At 42.8% G+C, this 15,902-nt stretch overlaps 1 protein-coding gene and 1 long non-coding RNA gene across 3 annotated transcripts in view; one reads left to right on the forward strand and one right to left on the reverse strand.

The window, feature by feature from the left end:
* The window catches only part of LOC140708349 (uncharacterized), a 69,156-nt gene extending 62,648 nt beyond the window's left edge, over positions 1-6,508 (reverse strand). Inside the window, exons 1-2 of the long non-coding RNA XR_012088468.2 lie at positions 6,270-6,508; positions 4,995-5,101 (exon numbers count right to left, since the gene is read on the reverse strand). This is a non-coding gene — a long non-coding RNA (uncharacterized LOC140708349). The remainder of the gene's footprint in view (positions 1-4,994; positions 5,102-6,269) is intronic.
* Positions 6,509-6,961: 453 nt separating this feature from the next.
* DCLK3 (doublecortin like kinase 3) overlaps positions 6,962-15,902 on the forward strand; it is a 41,071-nt gene continuing 32,130 nt past the window's right edge. Inside the window, exons 1-2 of one of the 2 annotated variants that reach the window (XM_073003819.2) lie at positions 6,977-7,110; positions 8,056-8,119. In XM_073003819.2, the coding sequence (XP_072859920.2) occupies positions 8,074-8,119 (46 nt within the window). In that variant the 5' untranslated portion in view covers positions 6,977-7,110; positions 8,056-8,073. Of the gene's footprint in view, positions 7,111-8,055; positions 8,120-15,902 lie in introns of both variants that reach the window. The other variant, XM_020803388.3, reaches the window with a different exon arrangement.

Raw genomic sequence — 15,902 nt, forward strand, 5'->3', positions numbered from 1 at the left:
GACTCTAACTACTACACTACACTGTCTATCCTATACTGAGATAAAGCATTTTAAACTCACTGACACATTATAACTGTAATCTGGAATGTCGGTGTTGCAGTGGTAAAATTCATATTTCTATCACCTGCTTGAAGAGACAGGATTTTGTTCTCACAAGCGATCCCTTCACCAAGACAGACTGTAGTTACATTGCCATCATTGTGAGGTCTGTCAGCGACTTCTACTCTTTTTTGGGTGCAGGTAGTTTGGTTCATTTCTAGCACCTCTGATCATGGAAATGGACCAAGAAGCGAGCCTTAAGCTGTCAAGGTTCCTTCTGTTATTAATTTTCAGTATTGTGAAGTGGCTTAAGAAGCAAGCCATTCAAAATATCAGCAAACTGAACTCTTTCTCTGCTCCTCAGCAGAGGAGCAGTGAAAGTGAAATTATTATTATTTACTCTGCTAGACTAACACTAATGTGCTGCATCACTTAGATTAAATTAAAAAATAAATTTACTTTGTCTTGTCTTAAATGCTGCTGGAGAAACCGCTTACAGCTAAAACCACAGTTTTGCTTGTGAAGAGTTTCTTGGTCGGCACTTCAGAGAAGGCAATTTTAAAAAAATCTACGTGAGGCAACACATCAGTGATGGTCCAGCAGATTAAAAAAAAGAAAGGAGGGGGAGAAATTCGCTTCCACTGCCACTGCCACTCCATTCAGAAGCAAGGGAAGTGTTGAATTTACTGATATCCTGAATTGGCTTGATTATTAAGCCATTTCATGATACTTTAAATTGGCAACAGAAGGATCCAGACTGATTAGGGTTGCTTGAGATTCATATGCTATATGGATGTGAGGATCACACCAAATGATTGAACCTCCACCTGAACTCAAGTGCCCCTATTTAGACTGCATCAGCCTGCTCCAAAAGGGCCAGTGTAGATGATCCTTGAGGCTATTGTATCTTTGGCATAGCATAAGACAAAACTCACTAGGAAAGACAATGATTGCTAAGAAAAAAGGAAGGTGAAGCAATATGACATAGATTTACTCAATAAAAGAAGCCTCAGCATTTAGTTTGCAGAATATGAGCAAGGGTGTTAATAATAGGGCTTAGTGGAGGTCATTCATTCATGAGATCATCATATGCTGGAAACAACCTGACATACCACAACAGCTATACAGTTCTAAGATGATGGTGGTGATTTAAAATACAGCATTGCTGCACGCGTGCTCGATCTGCTCTGACCGTCACCCCATCTTCTTGGGCCATTAAGCTGCACTTTCCTAACAAGGTTGCCACCAATGATTAACTGTAGTCATTCCAGACCCTCTAACCCCCTGCAGGCCAATCTGCCCCACTACCCAATTTAATATTACCATTATTTCAGAGCTATGCTGTTGCTGTGCAACTACTGTTGCTTTGTTAAGTGTGCTATTGTTGCTAGGTAGGTATATCAGTGCTGGCAGCATAACATTACCACATGTGTGATAAAGTATGAGTCTTCCTCTGGCATTGTTTCTGATGCCATGTGACTGTTTTGTTGCTCCTCTTCCATACCAGCAAACTACGTAAAATTGCTGTTTTAAACTACACGGCAGATGTTGGCCTTTTTGTATCATGGAGCTGAAATCATCTTTTTATAATTACTGCATAACTAACTAACCCCCACCACATTTCATATTTAATTTTGTAACAGACACACAGAAATAGCTACAGTGGCTGGAAATGAGTGGTCGGGAATGCAGCCTTAACCATTCCTTCTAGTGCCTCCCTTGCTGGGATGTAAGCAACCAGTAGGCCGGGAGAAAGTGCTTGCTTTCCCCAATGTGCACTGCTTTCCCCAATGCCCAGAAGGCTGCATGGGTCTAGCCCAGTTTGCCTCTGATAAGGCAGTGTGACTCCAGCACGTCAATTGCTGGAGCAGACAAGAAAGCAAACTGTATCTTCCTGCTTGCATCTTCCTGCTACTCTGCTTCTAATTAATTGGGCATATGACGGGAGATGCTCCAGGAGCCTTAGCAGTCCTGCTGTTTCTCAGAGTGAAACTTCAGATGAGCAAGCTCATTAGGGTAGCTGCCAACTGGATAACTCACTCTGAGGGGATCCTCTGTGGGGATCTGCAGAGTTAGGTGTCAGGGGGGTGCACAGACCTTCTAGAGCAGCTGTTCATCCAATACCTGCAAAAGCAGGATGTCATGCTCTGTACAGGGCACATTATTTTCAGAACTGCACTTGCTGCACCAAAGGACTTGGGTGGGCTCATTTGTCAGCCAGCCAGGCCCAGATGCCTCACTCTGAGGCATCCTTCCGCACAGATTAAAGCATATTGGCAAGGTAGCCACGGAAATTGCCAGAATGTGGCAAAATCATATATTATAACACTGTGTTTTGTTTGTGAGGAAAATATCCATAGGAATACTAGTGAATAGGTGGGTTTGAGGAGAGTGCTCAGTTTTCTCATGCCTACTACCTGAGATTAGAAAAGGGCCTCTCAAGGCCATGATTAATACTTCCCCACTCCCAAGGCCAGGCTTCAAAGAGGAAGGAAGGCTGGCAGAAAGAAAGCGACCTTTGCTGAGAAGAATTGGCGAGGCTGGGAGGAAGAGAAGAATGCCATTTCCCTTCCTTTCCTCCCCTGTACATGTCTCTACTACCTCATCCTCTGTCACTTCAGCAAAAGTGGGATGGAGAAAATTTGGTAATGAAATGCTCATTCCCACTCTTCATGTTTGGATCAAGCCTTTCTGATATTCTGGTTTAAAATTTTTATTTAAAGCCTTTGCACATACTATTTAACAATAGTTCTATGGCTTGTTAACTACTCTGTATCAGAAATTAGAAAAAGATTTTTTTAAAAAATCTTTCACTTCTGGAATCCCACAGTCAATGTGGACAACTAGCCGTGATGCCTGAAGGATTCTGGGAGCTGCACTCAAAAAAAATTCAGCTTTTAGATTCTATCTAGGGATGTTTTGCATACATGTGTCCCATAACCATTTAAATGAGTCGCTACAATATATTGCAATAATTGACCATATAATTGACCATCTCCTCATCAGACAAAGGCAATGGTTTATTTGTACTCTGAATTAGATGGTTATTTAATCAGCAACTGGTGTGCTCTTGTCGTCAGTTGTATTATAATTGATAGATTTAGTGTTGTAGCATCAAAAAGGAGAAAGAACCACTTTCCTATTGGATAGTTTTGATTTTTGGTTGTTTGTTTTTCCCTCCCCTTCTTATTTTTATATTGTTTGTTTTCAATATTGTAAGCCACCTCAGTACTCTTGAAGAAAAAAGTGGGATATACTTTAAATAAAATAAATACAAACTATACAGAATGCATTCATATAAATGCACAGAATGCATTCCATTGCAATGAAATCCTTCCCTATAAATTTATTTTTAAAAGTAATCTCCAGTTCTGTGTATAAATTGGTTTTGCCGTTAAAGTTAATACTACATTCACAACAACTCTATTTTTTTATCTTTATGCATCAGGTATCTTTTAATCAGCTGGACAGATGGCAATTCCCAGGACTTGCAGGAAATACATAGTTTAGCTTTAAAGTCGCATCATGCATATCCAGACAAATCAAATCAAATAAAACCATCTGAGCCTGGGTAAATCTGTAGCTTTGATCTCTCTGCTGGCTGCTCCCCACAACTTTTTCTGACACATATGGTTAAAATGGAGCCAAGCAGGATTGTGGAGTTCTTGATTCCCTTGAGAACAGGCCTATTTGTCTTGCAACTCATAAGCTTGAGCTGTGTTGCCTCTCCAAAATCTAAATTGTGGCTCAGAAACAGTATTGCTAAAGGCTATGTCCTGTTTTGTGCAATCTCTGTTGTCTTTCAGCAGAGATTACAATGGTGATTGTAGAAGGGATTGTAGAAGGATGAAGTAAGATGCTTCCATAAGAGTCTTTTTATTGCACATCAGGCAAAAGCCAAACAAAAGTCAAAAACATATGGCACCTTAAAGGCTAACTATTATTTTTTAATGGAAGCTTTCATGAACATGTCCACTTTGTCAGACCTTAGGAAACATTTATTGCACAGCCATCTTGTCTTGTTTCATGGAATTTCAGGGGTAGGGGTGCAGATTAGCCATTAATCTTCCCATGCTTTTCCACCTTCTTTCTTACCATAAACAATCCACAAAGGAAAAGAAAGAATAACTGCAAACAACTTTCTAACTGCTAGAACTCCATCTGGAAACAAATGGTTTATACCAGTGGTTCTTAACCTTTTTGAAAGAAACGCCCCCTTGAGCCATTGAGGAAGTTATCATCGCCCCCCTCCTCGCACTGATTTCTTATTTATTTATTTATTTATTTATTTATTTATTTATTTATTTATTTATTTATTTATTTATTTATTTATTTATGACACTTAAATGCAATGACCCCTGAAAACAAAATTCAATTCCAAGAAAATGAATTGCCCCCAAAAAGTAACATTTAATGATTTAGTTGCAAGTGAATTTTAAGACACAAAAAGAAATATAAAAAGGGCATAAAAACAATCTGCAATGCAGGAACTAAAAATTTCAAGACGAAAACTCTGAAACTAAATTAAGATTGGAGGAAAATATATATTCATCCACACTGTAAAAAGGCTGCAGCCATCTTCACAGGTTTGGCTTGCTCCAGCGCCCCCTACCGCCCCCCTTCTGCTCCAGCGCCCCCACACCGCCCCTTTTCGTTTTACCGCCCCCCTGAAAAATGAAATCGCCCCCTGGGGGGCATTATCGCCCACGTTAAGAACCACTGGTTTATACAAACTAAGTGAACAACAGCCTTAGATTGTGGCAAGGCTCCTCAGAATAGAAAAAGGATGCACACACATATTGTTATAAACCTGTTGTTATAATAATGCCCATTTTGAGTAACATAATGACATAACTTTGACAGACATTTGGATCTTAGAATGCTTTAGCTAGGTTCTGGAGAGCACCCATAATTACTGTTTGTCCCCCTGAAACACATGCAGAGGTGGCACTTACCCCAACTAGGGAATATGTCAGGTTATGTTGTTTGAGCTGGCCCAAATGAGCGGGAAGTCATCAGCAAAGATTGCTCTGAATAATTACAAGGTTGATTGCTTGGTGAGCTAGTAGAGAGGAAAGTTGGAATAACAGTGGTAACATTATTACTTACCCTTGGAAGAAAATGAGCATAACAAAATAACCACAAAAAGATGCAAAAAAGGAATAGTCGTAGTCCTGCAGGTGATCACTATGGCAACTAGGTAAGGAACTTCAGCGCCAACAGTACAATTAGACAGGGAGGCAGCTTACTTTGGACAGCAAATTTTAGACCATCCAAGAAATTTCACCACCATTGATGGTGCCATTTAGTTGCTCTGGATACCCTTTTAGGGTAGAACAGTTTTGTAGACATTTGATTTAAATAAAATGTGTTATTTTCTCCTTCAGACAACAAATGTCTTGGCTTGTTATTCTACAACATGACAAAAGAGGAAATTAAGACGTTTCTATTTAACAATATACATACCTATTATTTACACAAGTTCTAGCCAGATATACATAAAAACCCAATTTTAAAATGTTAACAATTATCTTCACTACCTAGCCCACCAAAACTATATATCCACCCCGATCCACCGAAAACAAGATTAATTAAGAAAACCAAACAAACACTAAAGGTTCACAGTCTTGGAAACTGTGCAGTCTAAAAACATTTTCAAAGTTTTTCACCTGGGGATTGAAAATATTTTTCCCCCAAAAGTGTTCCTCGTTCCAAAATGTTGAAAGTAATGTTGGGTTTAGGACCCAGAGAATGGCAGATGTGGGTGGATCAAATGAGGAATCTGTACCCAAGACCGCTCCATGGGTTGAATGTCTATAGATCCAGTTCCCCATTCTTTCTCCTTGCCAGTGCTCTCTGGATCAGGACCAGGAAAAGGAGGGAGGACTGTAATGTTGAAATGATACTTGGAGGCTTCAGTTCTTCCTTTTGTCCTTGACCCCCTTCTGCCACCAGCTGGAAGTCCTTTCACCATGACTTCACTGATGCTAGTTTGTGTGTGTGTGTGTGTGGGGGGGTGAGCTTGGGGGCAGAGGTCCCCACTTGGCAGACTGAGCAGGAAGGCCCTCAAACAGCACAGGGCCAGGGCACCACATTTTGGGGGAAAAAGCAAATAATAAACATTGCCACTTAAAGAAGCAGCACAGGTTCATTAAATCCAGAATCTGAAAGACGGCTGGATAACTCGTGGTTAACTCGAGGTGGAACACAGGAAAACAGGGCAAACTTACTGCGTATTCCTTTACTGATCATGAATAGCCTGTCTTCCCCACTCGTAAAAAAACAATTACAGTTGAATAGTACAGTTGCTATTTTCCTTCTGCCAGGCTATGCGTGCCTTGAACAGATGTACAGGCAGGCTGAAATTCAACAGGCACCAGCATTCTCTGGCAAGGCGGTGAAAAGATTGGGGAAAGTGGCACCGGTTGAATCCTTGCTGTCGTTATGCACTCTCTCGCTCCTGCCCAAACAGGCCCTTGAACCTGAGCAAGAGGAGGGACCGGCGTGTCCCGGCGCTTACACAAAAGTGACTTTCCGGGGCTCCAGCTCCCAAGGTCCCCAGGACCTCCGAGCTGCCTCGCCTTCCCGAGTCTGGGTCAAAAAGGCAAAGGAACTTTTCCCCGAGCTCTGCCTGGGAATGAATTCCCACGGGGGAGCCCTTGGGTGGGGCGCAAAGTCTGGGTCCAGCGGGCCCCGAAGGGGTCGAGTGGGGGGCGGCCGACCGGCCTGCCGGCTCCCGGGCTTGCCGAGGGCGGGGCGAGCTGTGGGGGGGGGGGGCTGGGAGCCCGCCTGCCCAACCCCTCGGAGGAGGTGACCAGCCTCCTGGGCGCAGGCGGCGTTTCTCTGCTACCGCCTCCTTCCCTCGCTCCGGCGCTGCTCCTCCCGCCGCCGTTGTCAGAGCTTGAGGAGCCGGCCGGCCGCGACACCGGAGGAGGAAGAGGAGGAGGAGGAGGAGGAAGAGCGGTGCGGGGGCGAACGGCGAGATTATGCCTGCCGCCGTCCGGCCGCCCCCCGTGCCCCCTCCCGCCAGCCTGGGGCTGTCCTGCGGCTGCCCGTATCCCCACCACCCCGGTGAGTATGGACCGGCTCCGTGGGGCGCGGAAACTTCCCGCTCCCTTGAGGCGGCGAGCCTCCCGCCCGCAGTTGCCTCCTCAGAGCAAGCGAGCCCCTGCCGAGGGCGACTTTCCTCGCGGTCCCTGGGGCTCCGTCGCTCCCACCTCCAGGTTAAAAAAAACGGGGGGGGAGCGAGAGAGGGAAGGGGCGCGTGCTGCGTGGATTTTGCTCCTGAGGGCTCCGGCTGGAGTTGGGGCTCCTGCGGGGGCGCCCCTGGCGGAGGGAGACCCGACAACGTGTTGAGGTCTTGGCATCCCACCCACGCCGCTGCTTCCCCCCCCCCCATCCAGTCGTTTGCGGCTCAAATTCCTCGTATTGTGTTATGCTACTTCTGATGATGATGATGATGACTAACCCCTCCACCCACCTGGGTGAGAGGGCAAGGTAGCTCTGGGCTTCGGGATCCTGAAAGGGGAGATTTCCAAACCGCCTCCCCCCCTCCAAACACACCGCATTTGAGGCGGGGGGGGGAAAGGAAGGTACGAGGGAGATCAATGAGGAAACAGGCCGAGAGGGGGCTGAAACCCTTAGGCTTCTGGATTCCTGACCTGCTTCTCAGCCCTTGGGAGACTCCTTCACGGAGAAGCTTGGGGTGACAGCGATCTGGCTGCTGCCTCTGATGAGGGGTCGTCTGGTCTTCCCCTTCTATAGGGTGAAGGGATCTGCTTGACGTTTGTGGTCTTGTAAGTCGTTGCTCAGGAAGAACCCAAAAGAAAGGTACCGGTCCATGGGGTATTAAGATTATATATTGCAAGTAACTTTCCGAAGTAGCGATGCTTGGTGCTGTAGGACGCGGAGGGCAGCTTCAGTTGCTTCCAATGTGGCAAACAAAATATCTGATTTTTTATTTCCAGTGGAAAAGAGGGTTTGATTTGATTTGATTTTGCATCTTCTTGGTTATAGGGTCTTTGATATCCTGGAATGAGAGGAGCAAAAGACCCCTCACAGCACCCCTTGATTCCTGAGAGTGAGTCCTATCTTCCAGTTCTTGGTAGTTAATCAAAAAAGACCTGGGACTGATGTTGGGCAATGCCCCATTTGCTCTAACTGGCCAGCCACCATTGACCTTGCCCCGAGATTTGGGGTTACCTCCATCCCTGTTACAACCCATTTTAGACATAGGACGCTCTGTGCTGCAACAGTTCCAAGATTCCCTTGGTCCGGCCTTCCTCATCAAGAATGGCACCAGGCCGTTTACCAGAAATTGGCTTGTAGCTCACCATTGGGCTGATAATGGTCTGGCTTCTGCCAATGCAAACCTCCTGCCATAGTTGTGACCCAGGCGAGGGGTAACCCCAAATCCTGGGGTAAGGTCAGTTGAAGCTGGCCAGTTAATGGGGAACTGCCCAACCCAAGCCCTAGTTTTGTCCAGTGAGCCTGATCTTTTCATGGATGGTGAGACCTGTTCCATTAACCACAGTGTCTGTGTCATCTGTGTCTGCCCCCATGGACTGTGGATTGCCTATGTTGTGCAAAATGATGGTTACAGTTTCCTTACTACCTTGTCAAATAGTGCCTCAAAGCAGTGTCCAAGTTTATAAGTCTTCAGGCATTTCGTCTAAATTCATTCAAGGTTAACCATAAATGGAATCCTTAATATGCATGTTTTGCTTTGTGCACTAAAACCCACTAGTAGGTAGTGCTGTTGTTTAAGTAGATCACAGAATACTGAAATTAACCTGTTGCTGAGACAGGTGATCACTTCTCAATCCCTTCATTTAGTTTCTTTCTGCAGCGTATGCGTAAGATAACATACTGCCCCATAGGATAATATTTCTCAAACTTCTTGAAAATAAAAAGTCTTTCCCCCTTTAAACTTACTATAACCTCTCCCACATCTTAATGGCAGCTATTTGTCACACAGGCAGCTATGTGGCAATCTTAGTATACATACCCATGAGCATAATGCTATATGTGAGGATTGGGATACTAATTGAATACTTATGTTAGAAGAGAACAAGTTATTTCTGGCACATTATTTAAAGCAGTGATTCCCAACCTTGGGTACCCAGATGTTCTTGGACTAAAACTCTCAAAAGCCTTCACCACCAGCTGTCCTGGCCAGGATTTCTGGGAGTTGTAGCTAAATAACATCTGGGGACACAAGGTTGGAACCAATGATCTAAAGTGATGTGTTGGAAATATTGGAGCAACCGGCAAAGTTTTTATTTTCATTTCCTCAAGAAATATTTAATTTGAATATTCTGTGCTAAATTCTGTGCTTCTTATGATGTAAGATATTCATAAATATTTAATAAATCATAAATATTTAGTAAGAATATTCTGTGCTTCTTATGATGTAATAACAATGATTGGGAGGGAAATGGGTAATAGTGACCTAAAGTTCAATTTTTGTTTAAGATGGAAACATATGCTGTTTTTATTCACACAGTTTCTCTTTAAATAACTGTCTGAAAACTTTTCCTCCCCTTTGTCTCTTTACTGTCTTTCCTCCAAGCCACCAGGGTCATCAAACATCAAATCAGCACCAGAGACACACTGAACTCATTCATGGTCAGGAACAGAAGAAAGCTACTTTGTGCTGGGTTAGCCCTTTGGCCCCTTAAGCCCAGTTCTGACTGCCTATAACTCTCCAGTGTTTCTGGCAAACCCAACTAGAAATGCTGTTTGATCTGATGTGTGCTCCACTCTACCAGAGATGACGTCAGGTTCAGTTCTCAGACCATGTAAATAACTCTAGGAGAGAATCCTGCCTGAAGCCCAAGAGAGCTGTTGATAGTAAAAATTGACAATATTTGGGTAGATCAGTGGTTCCCAACCTTGGGTCCCTAGACATTATTGGACTGCAGCTCCCAGAAGCCCTTTCCATAACAGCTAGTGGTGAAGGCTTCTGGAAGTTTTAGTCCAAGAACATCTGGGGACCCAAAGTTGGGAAATACTGGGCTAGATGGGCAAACAGTTTGACTAATGATCAACACATTGTTGTTATTATGTGTCAAGTCACCTCTGACATATGGCAACCCTATGAATGAGTGATTTTCCACATGTCCTGTCCTCAACAGCCCTGTTCAGCTCTTGGAAACTCAAGCTTCTGGCTTCCTTGTTGGGGTCAATCCATTTCATATTTGGCCTTCTTTTCCTGCTGCCTTCAACTTTTCCTAGCATTACAGTAATATCTTTAATATCTCATTATGTGCTCAAAATAGGACAGCCTTCATTTCATCACTTTTGTCTCCAAAGATAGTTCAGGCTTGATTTAACCTAGGACCCATTTGTTGTATCTTTCTGTCAAGCCAGGGTATATGCAAATCTATCCTCCAGTACCACATTTTGATTAAATCATTTTTTCCTATCAAGTTTCTTAACTGTCCAGTTTTCACAGTCATACCAGGTGACTGGAAGTACAGTAGTGAGGATGATCTTGGCCTTGGTCTCCAGTGACACATACTTGCCCTTCAGTATGAGGCACCTCCTTATGGTTCTGTCCTTGTACTGACTTCTTATTGCCTGCAAATTACCAAAAAACCAAACAAAAACAAAACCAAAAAAGTCTTCTCTGTGTCATAGTATACTAAACAGCATGATAGTATCCATGGCCTGCAGGGATGTGCCCCCCTCTTCCTTTGAACCACAGGCTACATATTATGGGCTGTGATATTTGAGATGCATGGTTATGAAATTCCTTAACAATTTCCGAGTAAAATAAGTCCAAATAAGTCGATCTCTTTTATTTCTTTATATCATAAATAACAGCTTTTGATAGAAAAGTGGGTTCATTTCATAGGATTCTGGAAATGGGATCGAGAAAATGCAGTCAAGCCTTAACTTAGCTTTGGTTGGTTGTCTCAGAGGTAGTGAAATTATCTCCATATTGCAATTCTGCTGGAAACAGTAATTCTTTTGAAAGTTTGAATGATCTCAAATTCAGGGGCCTTACATGAGATATGAGATTTTCATTTAGAATGCTTAAATTGCAGATCATGTTATTCTGACTGCAGGGACCCTATCGTTATTTTGACTGGATTGTATTTGCTCCTCTTTGCAGAAAATAAGTTTGCCCCAATCCATGAAAAGATCAAACAGATGGTAGTACCAGATATGGATTTTTCCAGTTATACATTTCAGTTTTTAGACTATGCTGACGTTTCGGTTTCAGACTACACTTCTAAGTTGTGTTGATATTAAATATTGAATTACTTAGATACAATTTGGCAACTGAAGGGGAAAGCTTTGGTGAGAAGGAATAAAACTGGCTTCTGTGTGCCATCACAAAGCCAAGCAGCTTCAGTTTGTAGAGCTTCCATCTGAAGCCTTCAGCCCTCTGTATTTCTGGCTTAGCTCCCTGGCAATCAAGAAACAGCTTTCCCTGCCTGGCCAAGTTTCTCCTGTTTTCCAGTCCCTACTGGAGTCAAAGCTGGCTCCCAGCTGAATGGGCCATTTCTATTTACTCTTTACTTGTACAGTATATATGATCCATACACACTGAAGTTTCATGTTGTGACATGAAGAGATGGTCATATGTTTTCAATACAGTATCTCAAAAATGCCATGAATATCGAGGAATTTGGCTGTATGGATGGCGTGAGCATAGTGGGTAGTTTTCTTATAGTTGTTTTTGATTTTTTCAAGCAAATACACCGTATTTACTGAAGAAGCACAGACATTTAATAGTTATGATTATGAGAAGGCTATATTTTTAACTGTTTATACTATATTACTGTAAAAGGTGTGAAGCCTCTATGCTGCAAGGTCAGAAGACCTGCAGTTGTAAGATCGAATCCAATGGATGGGGTGAGCCCCCGTCGCTTGTCCCAGCTCCCACCAACCTAGCAGTTTGAAAGCATGCAAAATGCAAAAATGCAAGTACAGTAGATAAATAGGTACAGTCTAGGTGGGAAGGTAAACGGCGTTCCGTGTCTAGTCACGCTGGCCACGTGACCACAGAGGATTGTCTGCGGACAAAAGGCTAGCTCTATGGGATGGAGATGAGCACTGCCGCCTAGAGTCAGACACGACTGGACAAATTGTCAAGGGAACCTTTACCTTTACTAAAAGGTGTGATACTTTATATGGTGTGATACTCAATGTAATGTGAGTATTTTTGTTCCTGCTTTCATAACTAAAGGTAGAGGAGTCGTTTAGTCATTTAGTCGTGTCCGACTCTTCGCAACCCCATGGACCAGAGCACGCCAGGCCCTCCTGTCTTCCACTGCCTCCTGGAGTTGTGTCAAATTCATGTTGGTTGCTTCAATGACACTGTCCAATCATCTTGTCCTCTGTCGTCCCCTTCTCCTCTTGCCCTCACACTTTCCCAACATCAAGGTCTTTTCCAAGGAGTCTTCTCTTCTCATGAGATGGCCAAAGTATTGGAGCCTCAGCTTCAGGATCTATACTTCCAGTGAACACTCAGGGTTGATTTCCTTTAGAATTGATAGGTTTGTTCTCCTTGCAGTCCAAGGGAGTAGTTCTGTTAATTTATTTAATTTGTTACATTTCTATCCTGCCTTTCCTATAGTGAGCTTGGGGTGGTGCACATGTTGTTCCTCCTCCTTTCTTTATTTCACACTACCTCTATGGAGCAAGTCTGGGATCATGCCAGTGAGTTTCATGGCTAATTAGGGATTTGAACCCAGACTTACTGAGTGCTAATCCAAAACCCTATAGGTTTCAGTAATCTGAATGTGGTGGAATGTGATACATCTCTATAATGAAATCCATTATGGAGTTTATTGTTATCAATTTATGACTTGCTTTTAAAATAAGTTGCTTAGCACAAACCTAAGCATGCTTATTCACAGTCTTTGAGGCTTGCCAGAAAATAGTTAATGAAGTTGGAGCATGCAAGGCAAGAAGGCAGTATCTGAGCCCAAGGATTGCTCATGTTATGTCAAGTCAAGATATGAATTAGCTGAACCTTCTAGCTCACTTCAGACTTTGTGCTGTCATCGTCTAGATCAGTGGTTCCTAACCTTGGGTCCCCAGATGTTCTTGTACTGCAACTCCCAGACATCCTGGCCTGCACAGCTAGTGGTGAAGGTTTCTGGGAGTTTTCGTCCAAGAACATCTGGAGACCCAAGGTTGAGCTCAGAGGATTTGGAAAATGAAATCCCTATTCATCTTTAATGTTTTGACTTCCTCTTCAATTTCTGGAAAGATTGCCACTTTGCAACTGATCATAGTAGTTTATTCAACTTCATGGCAAGCTGTTAGAACTAAAGCCAAAAAAAAAAAAAAAAAAAAAAAAAAAAAAAAAAAGGGGGGGGGGAAAGCACACAAGCAACCAAAAACCATGCTGCTTAAATACCATCTCATAGTACTTAAATCTCTCTCTGGCCAGTTTAAAATTTAATTATGCAGCCTACACATTCCACACACCCCAGTGAACTGGGTGCTCAATTTACTGACCTTGAAACAATGGAAGGTTGAGTGAGCCTCCAGCCAGCTACCTGGGATTGAATCGGGGTCGTGAGCAGAGTTTGGCTGCAGGAATGCAGTTTAACCACTGCACCACAAGTTTTAAATGTGGAAATGGAAGAAGGAATGGGGAAGAGAGGAGAAAAGGCAATGCTTTTAGGGGGTCATTTGCATTAAGCCTATGAAGAAAAAACTTGCATGCTTGTATGTATGTCTTTCTGATATCATGACAGAAACCAAGATCCCACCAGCAGATTCTATATAAGCGGTGAATGTTGAAAACCATTTCTAGCATTCTCAATTTGGTACAAAATAGGTTGTGGTGGGAGGGGTATGTATTAACAAGGAATATTGTATTAGAATTTCTTACAGGAATAAGTTGTGCAACATCATACATGGTTTAGAAATAAGAATTATTTTCTTCATGGGTTATTAGCTTAGTTTTATGGGCCCTAACCCCTCTGCCTCCAATTCTCACCTGCAGGGAAAAATTCTGAGTTATTTTTAAATGGGTAAACCTTAGTTTGTGCTGTGTCAAGTTGATTTTATACAATATTATTGTGTGTCCCCAATGGTGGGTAATTCCGAATGTGTTTTCTTCTGAATGTATTTGTTGCTGCTCTGGGTCCTTACTTCCAAAAATAAGATCTTTCCTTTACACCTTCCTTACACTATCATTTGGTCCTATTTATTATAGCCATTGATTTTATGCTTTCTGCATTCTTCATCTACTAAAAGAATGTCAAGCAAAATATTTCACAGCAAAGAAACTGCGAAAGCAGGTAAACTAAACAATAAGGTATACTGGGAGCTAGGGAGAAATATTTACAAGTCAAAAAATTCTGTTGCTCTGATGGTTTCCAAGGAAATAGTTCCTGGCAGCAAGGGAGAAGGAGGAGAAAAAGGAAAAGGAAGGAAGAAAAGAAGGAGAGGGCTGCTTAGTTCAAAAATTTAGAATGTGTCCAGTCACTGTGATTTTCCTGACCTGAGTGGAAGAAAATGGGGTCATCCTTTAATATTCTTAATAAGTTAATGATAGCTTATAGTGGGTGAAAGCATTAATGTAGACGGCATGCAGAGTGTATTTTAGCTAACAACAAAGAATCTGCTAGCACCTGAAGTACTGAACAAGTTGAGTATATGAGAAGCATTTATAACTAAAAGTGTCCAACAATCCATTGTTGGGGATTATTCACTTTCAGATGCATGAATGGTCTCTAGTTGGCCACAGCTGTAGTTTGTTATGTGTGGGTGGATGGGTTATTTTAAATCCTTTTCTTGGATTTCCGACTTTTCATTTCAGACAGGTTTGTCTCTTGTTTCTCCCCCCCCCCCCCAAAAAAAAGATATAAGAACAAAACACTCTGGCAATTATCCACCCCATCACCCACTAAGCTGTAAATCTTTTAGCTGTCTGGTCAGCGAGTACAAAGGGAAGGAACCTTGACAAAACTGTATCATTATTTAGATTTTGTTTCATATGTGTGAAATAAAAACACATCAGGAATTGGGCTAAATATAGTTTCTACTCCCAGCTAGAACAGATGCACTGGATCAGTTGGTGAATAGTTAATCAAGTTACGTAAATTGGAGTGAATCAGTGGATCTGCTCTGTTTGGCCTCCTAGTTAGATGCAGGCCAGTGTACGTATATATATTGTCATGCACTGACATTCCCTTCACAAGATTTTTAGCTACAAGCCTGAATTTTGCTTTTGCTTTGGAGTTAGAAATTGTATTTTTCAGCTGCCTGTATAAATATATTTGTAACAAGGTAGTTCCATTTCAAATGTACCTACACATTCTTTTCTCTGTACAGCAAAGAGCTGTGCTGGGAATGACAATTTACTCATAATGGATTGAGTAGGAGGGTGTTGGAAATTTATTGCACCAGACAGAGGGAGATCTGAAGGAAAAAAGTTATAGTGGATCAGTCTGCCAATGGCTGTTTACAAGATCCATTCTGCAAGTAACAATGCCTGTCAGTTTACATGATTAGAGGCTTAAATGGATTAAAAAGGGGGGAGGGGCTCATGAAATAAATCCATCATAGGCATCCTTCAGTCTCGAGAGACTATGGTAACATGCTCTGAATCGAGGAGTGTCCTCTCCAGAGCATGAAGCCCGGGTAAGGTAATATGGAGGATAGGCTGTTACCCAAGCAGCAGATCCCCCCTCTCCACATTGCTGAAATGGTCCAATGGAAAGGCAAGAGCCAATACGACTGGTTCCAGCAAAGTCGCAGGAGTTGGCAGAACGACACGAGCTGCCTTCGGGACTCCAGCTCCGGAGTTTGCCTCGAGGTTAACTCCTAAAGCCTTTTCCATTGGTGGATATAGCCACAAGGCAGTGGAGGTTTGAAATCGGAGTTTTCCT

This window comes from Pogona vitticeps, chromosome 6, assembly GCF_051106095.1.
Source record: "Pogona vitticeps strain Pit_001003342236 chromosome 6, PviZW2.1, whole genome shotgun sequence".
NCBI lineage: Eukaryota > Metazoa > Chordata > Lepidosauria > Squamata > Agamidae > Pogona > Pogona vitticeps.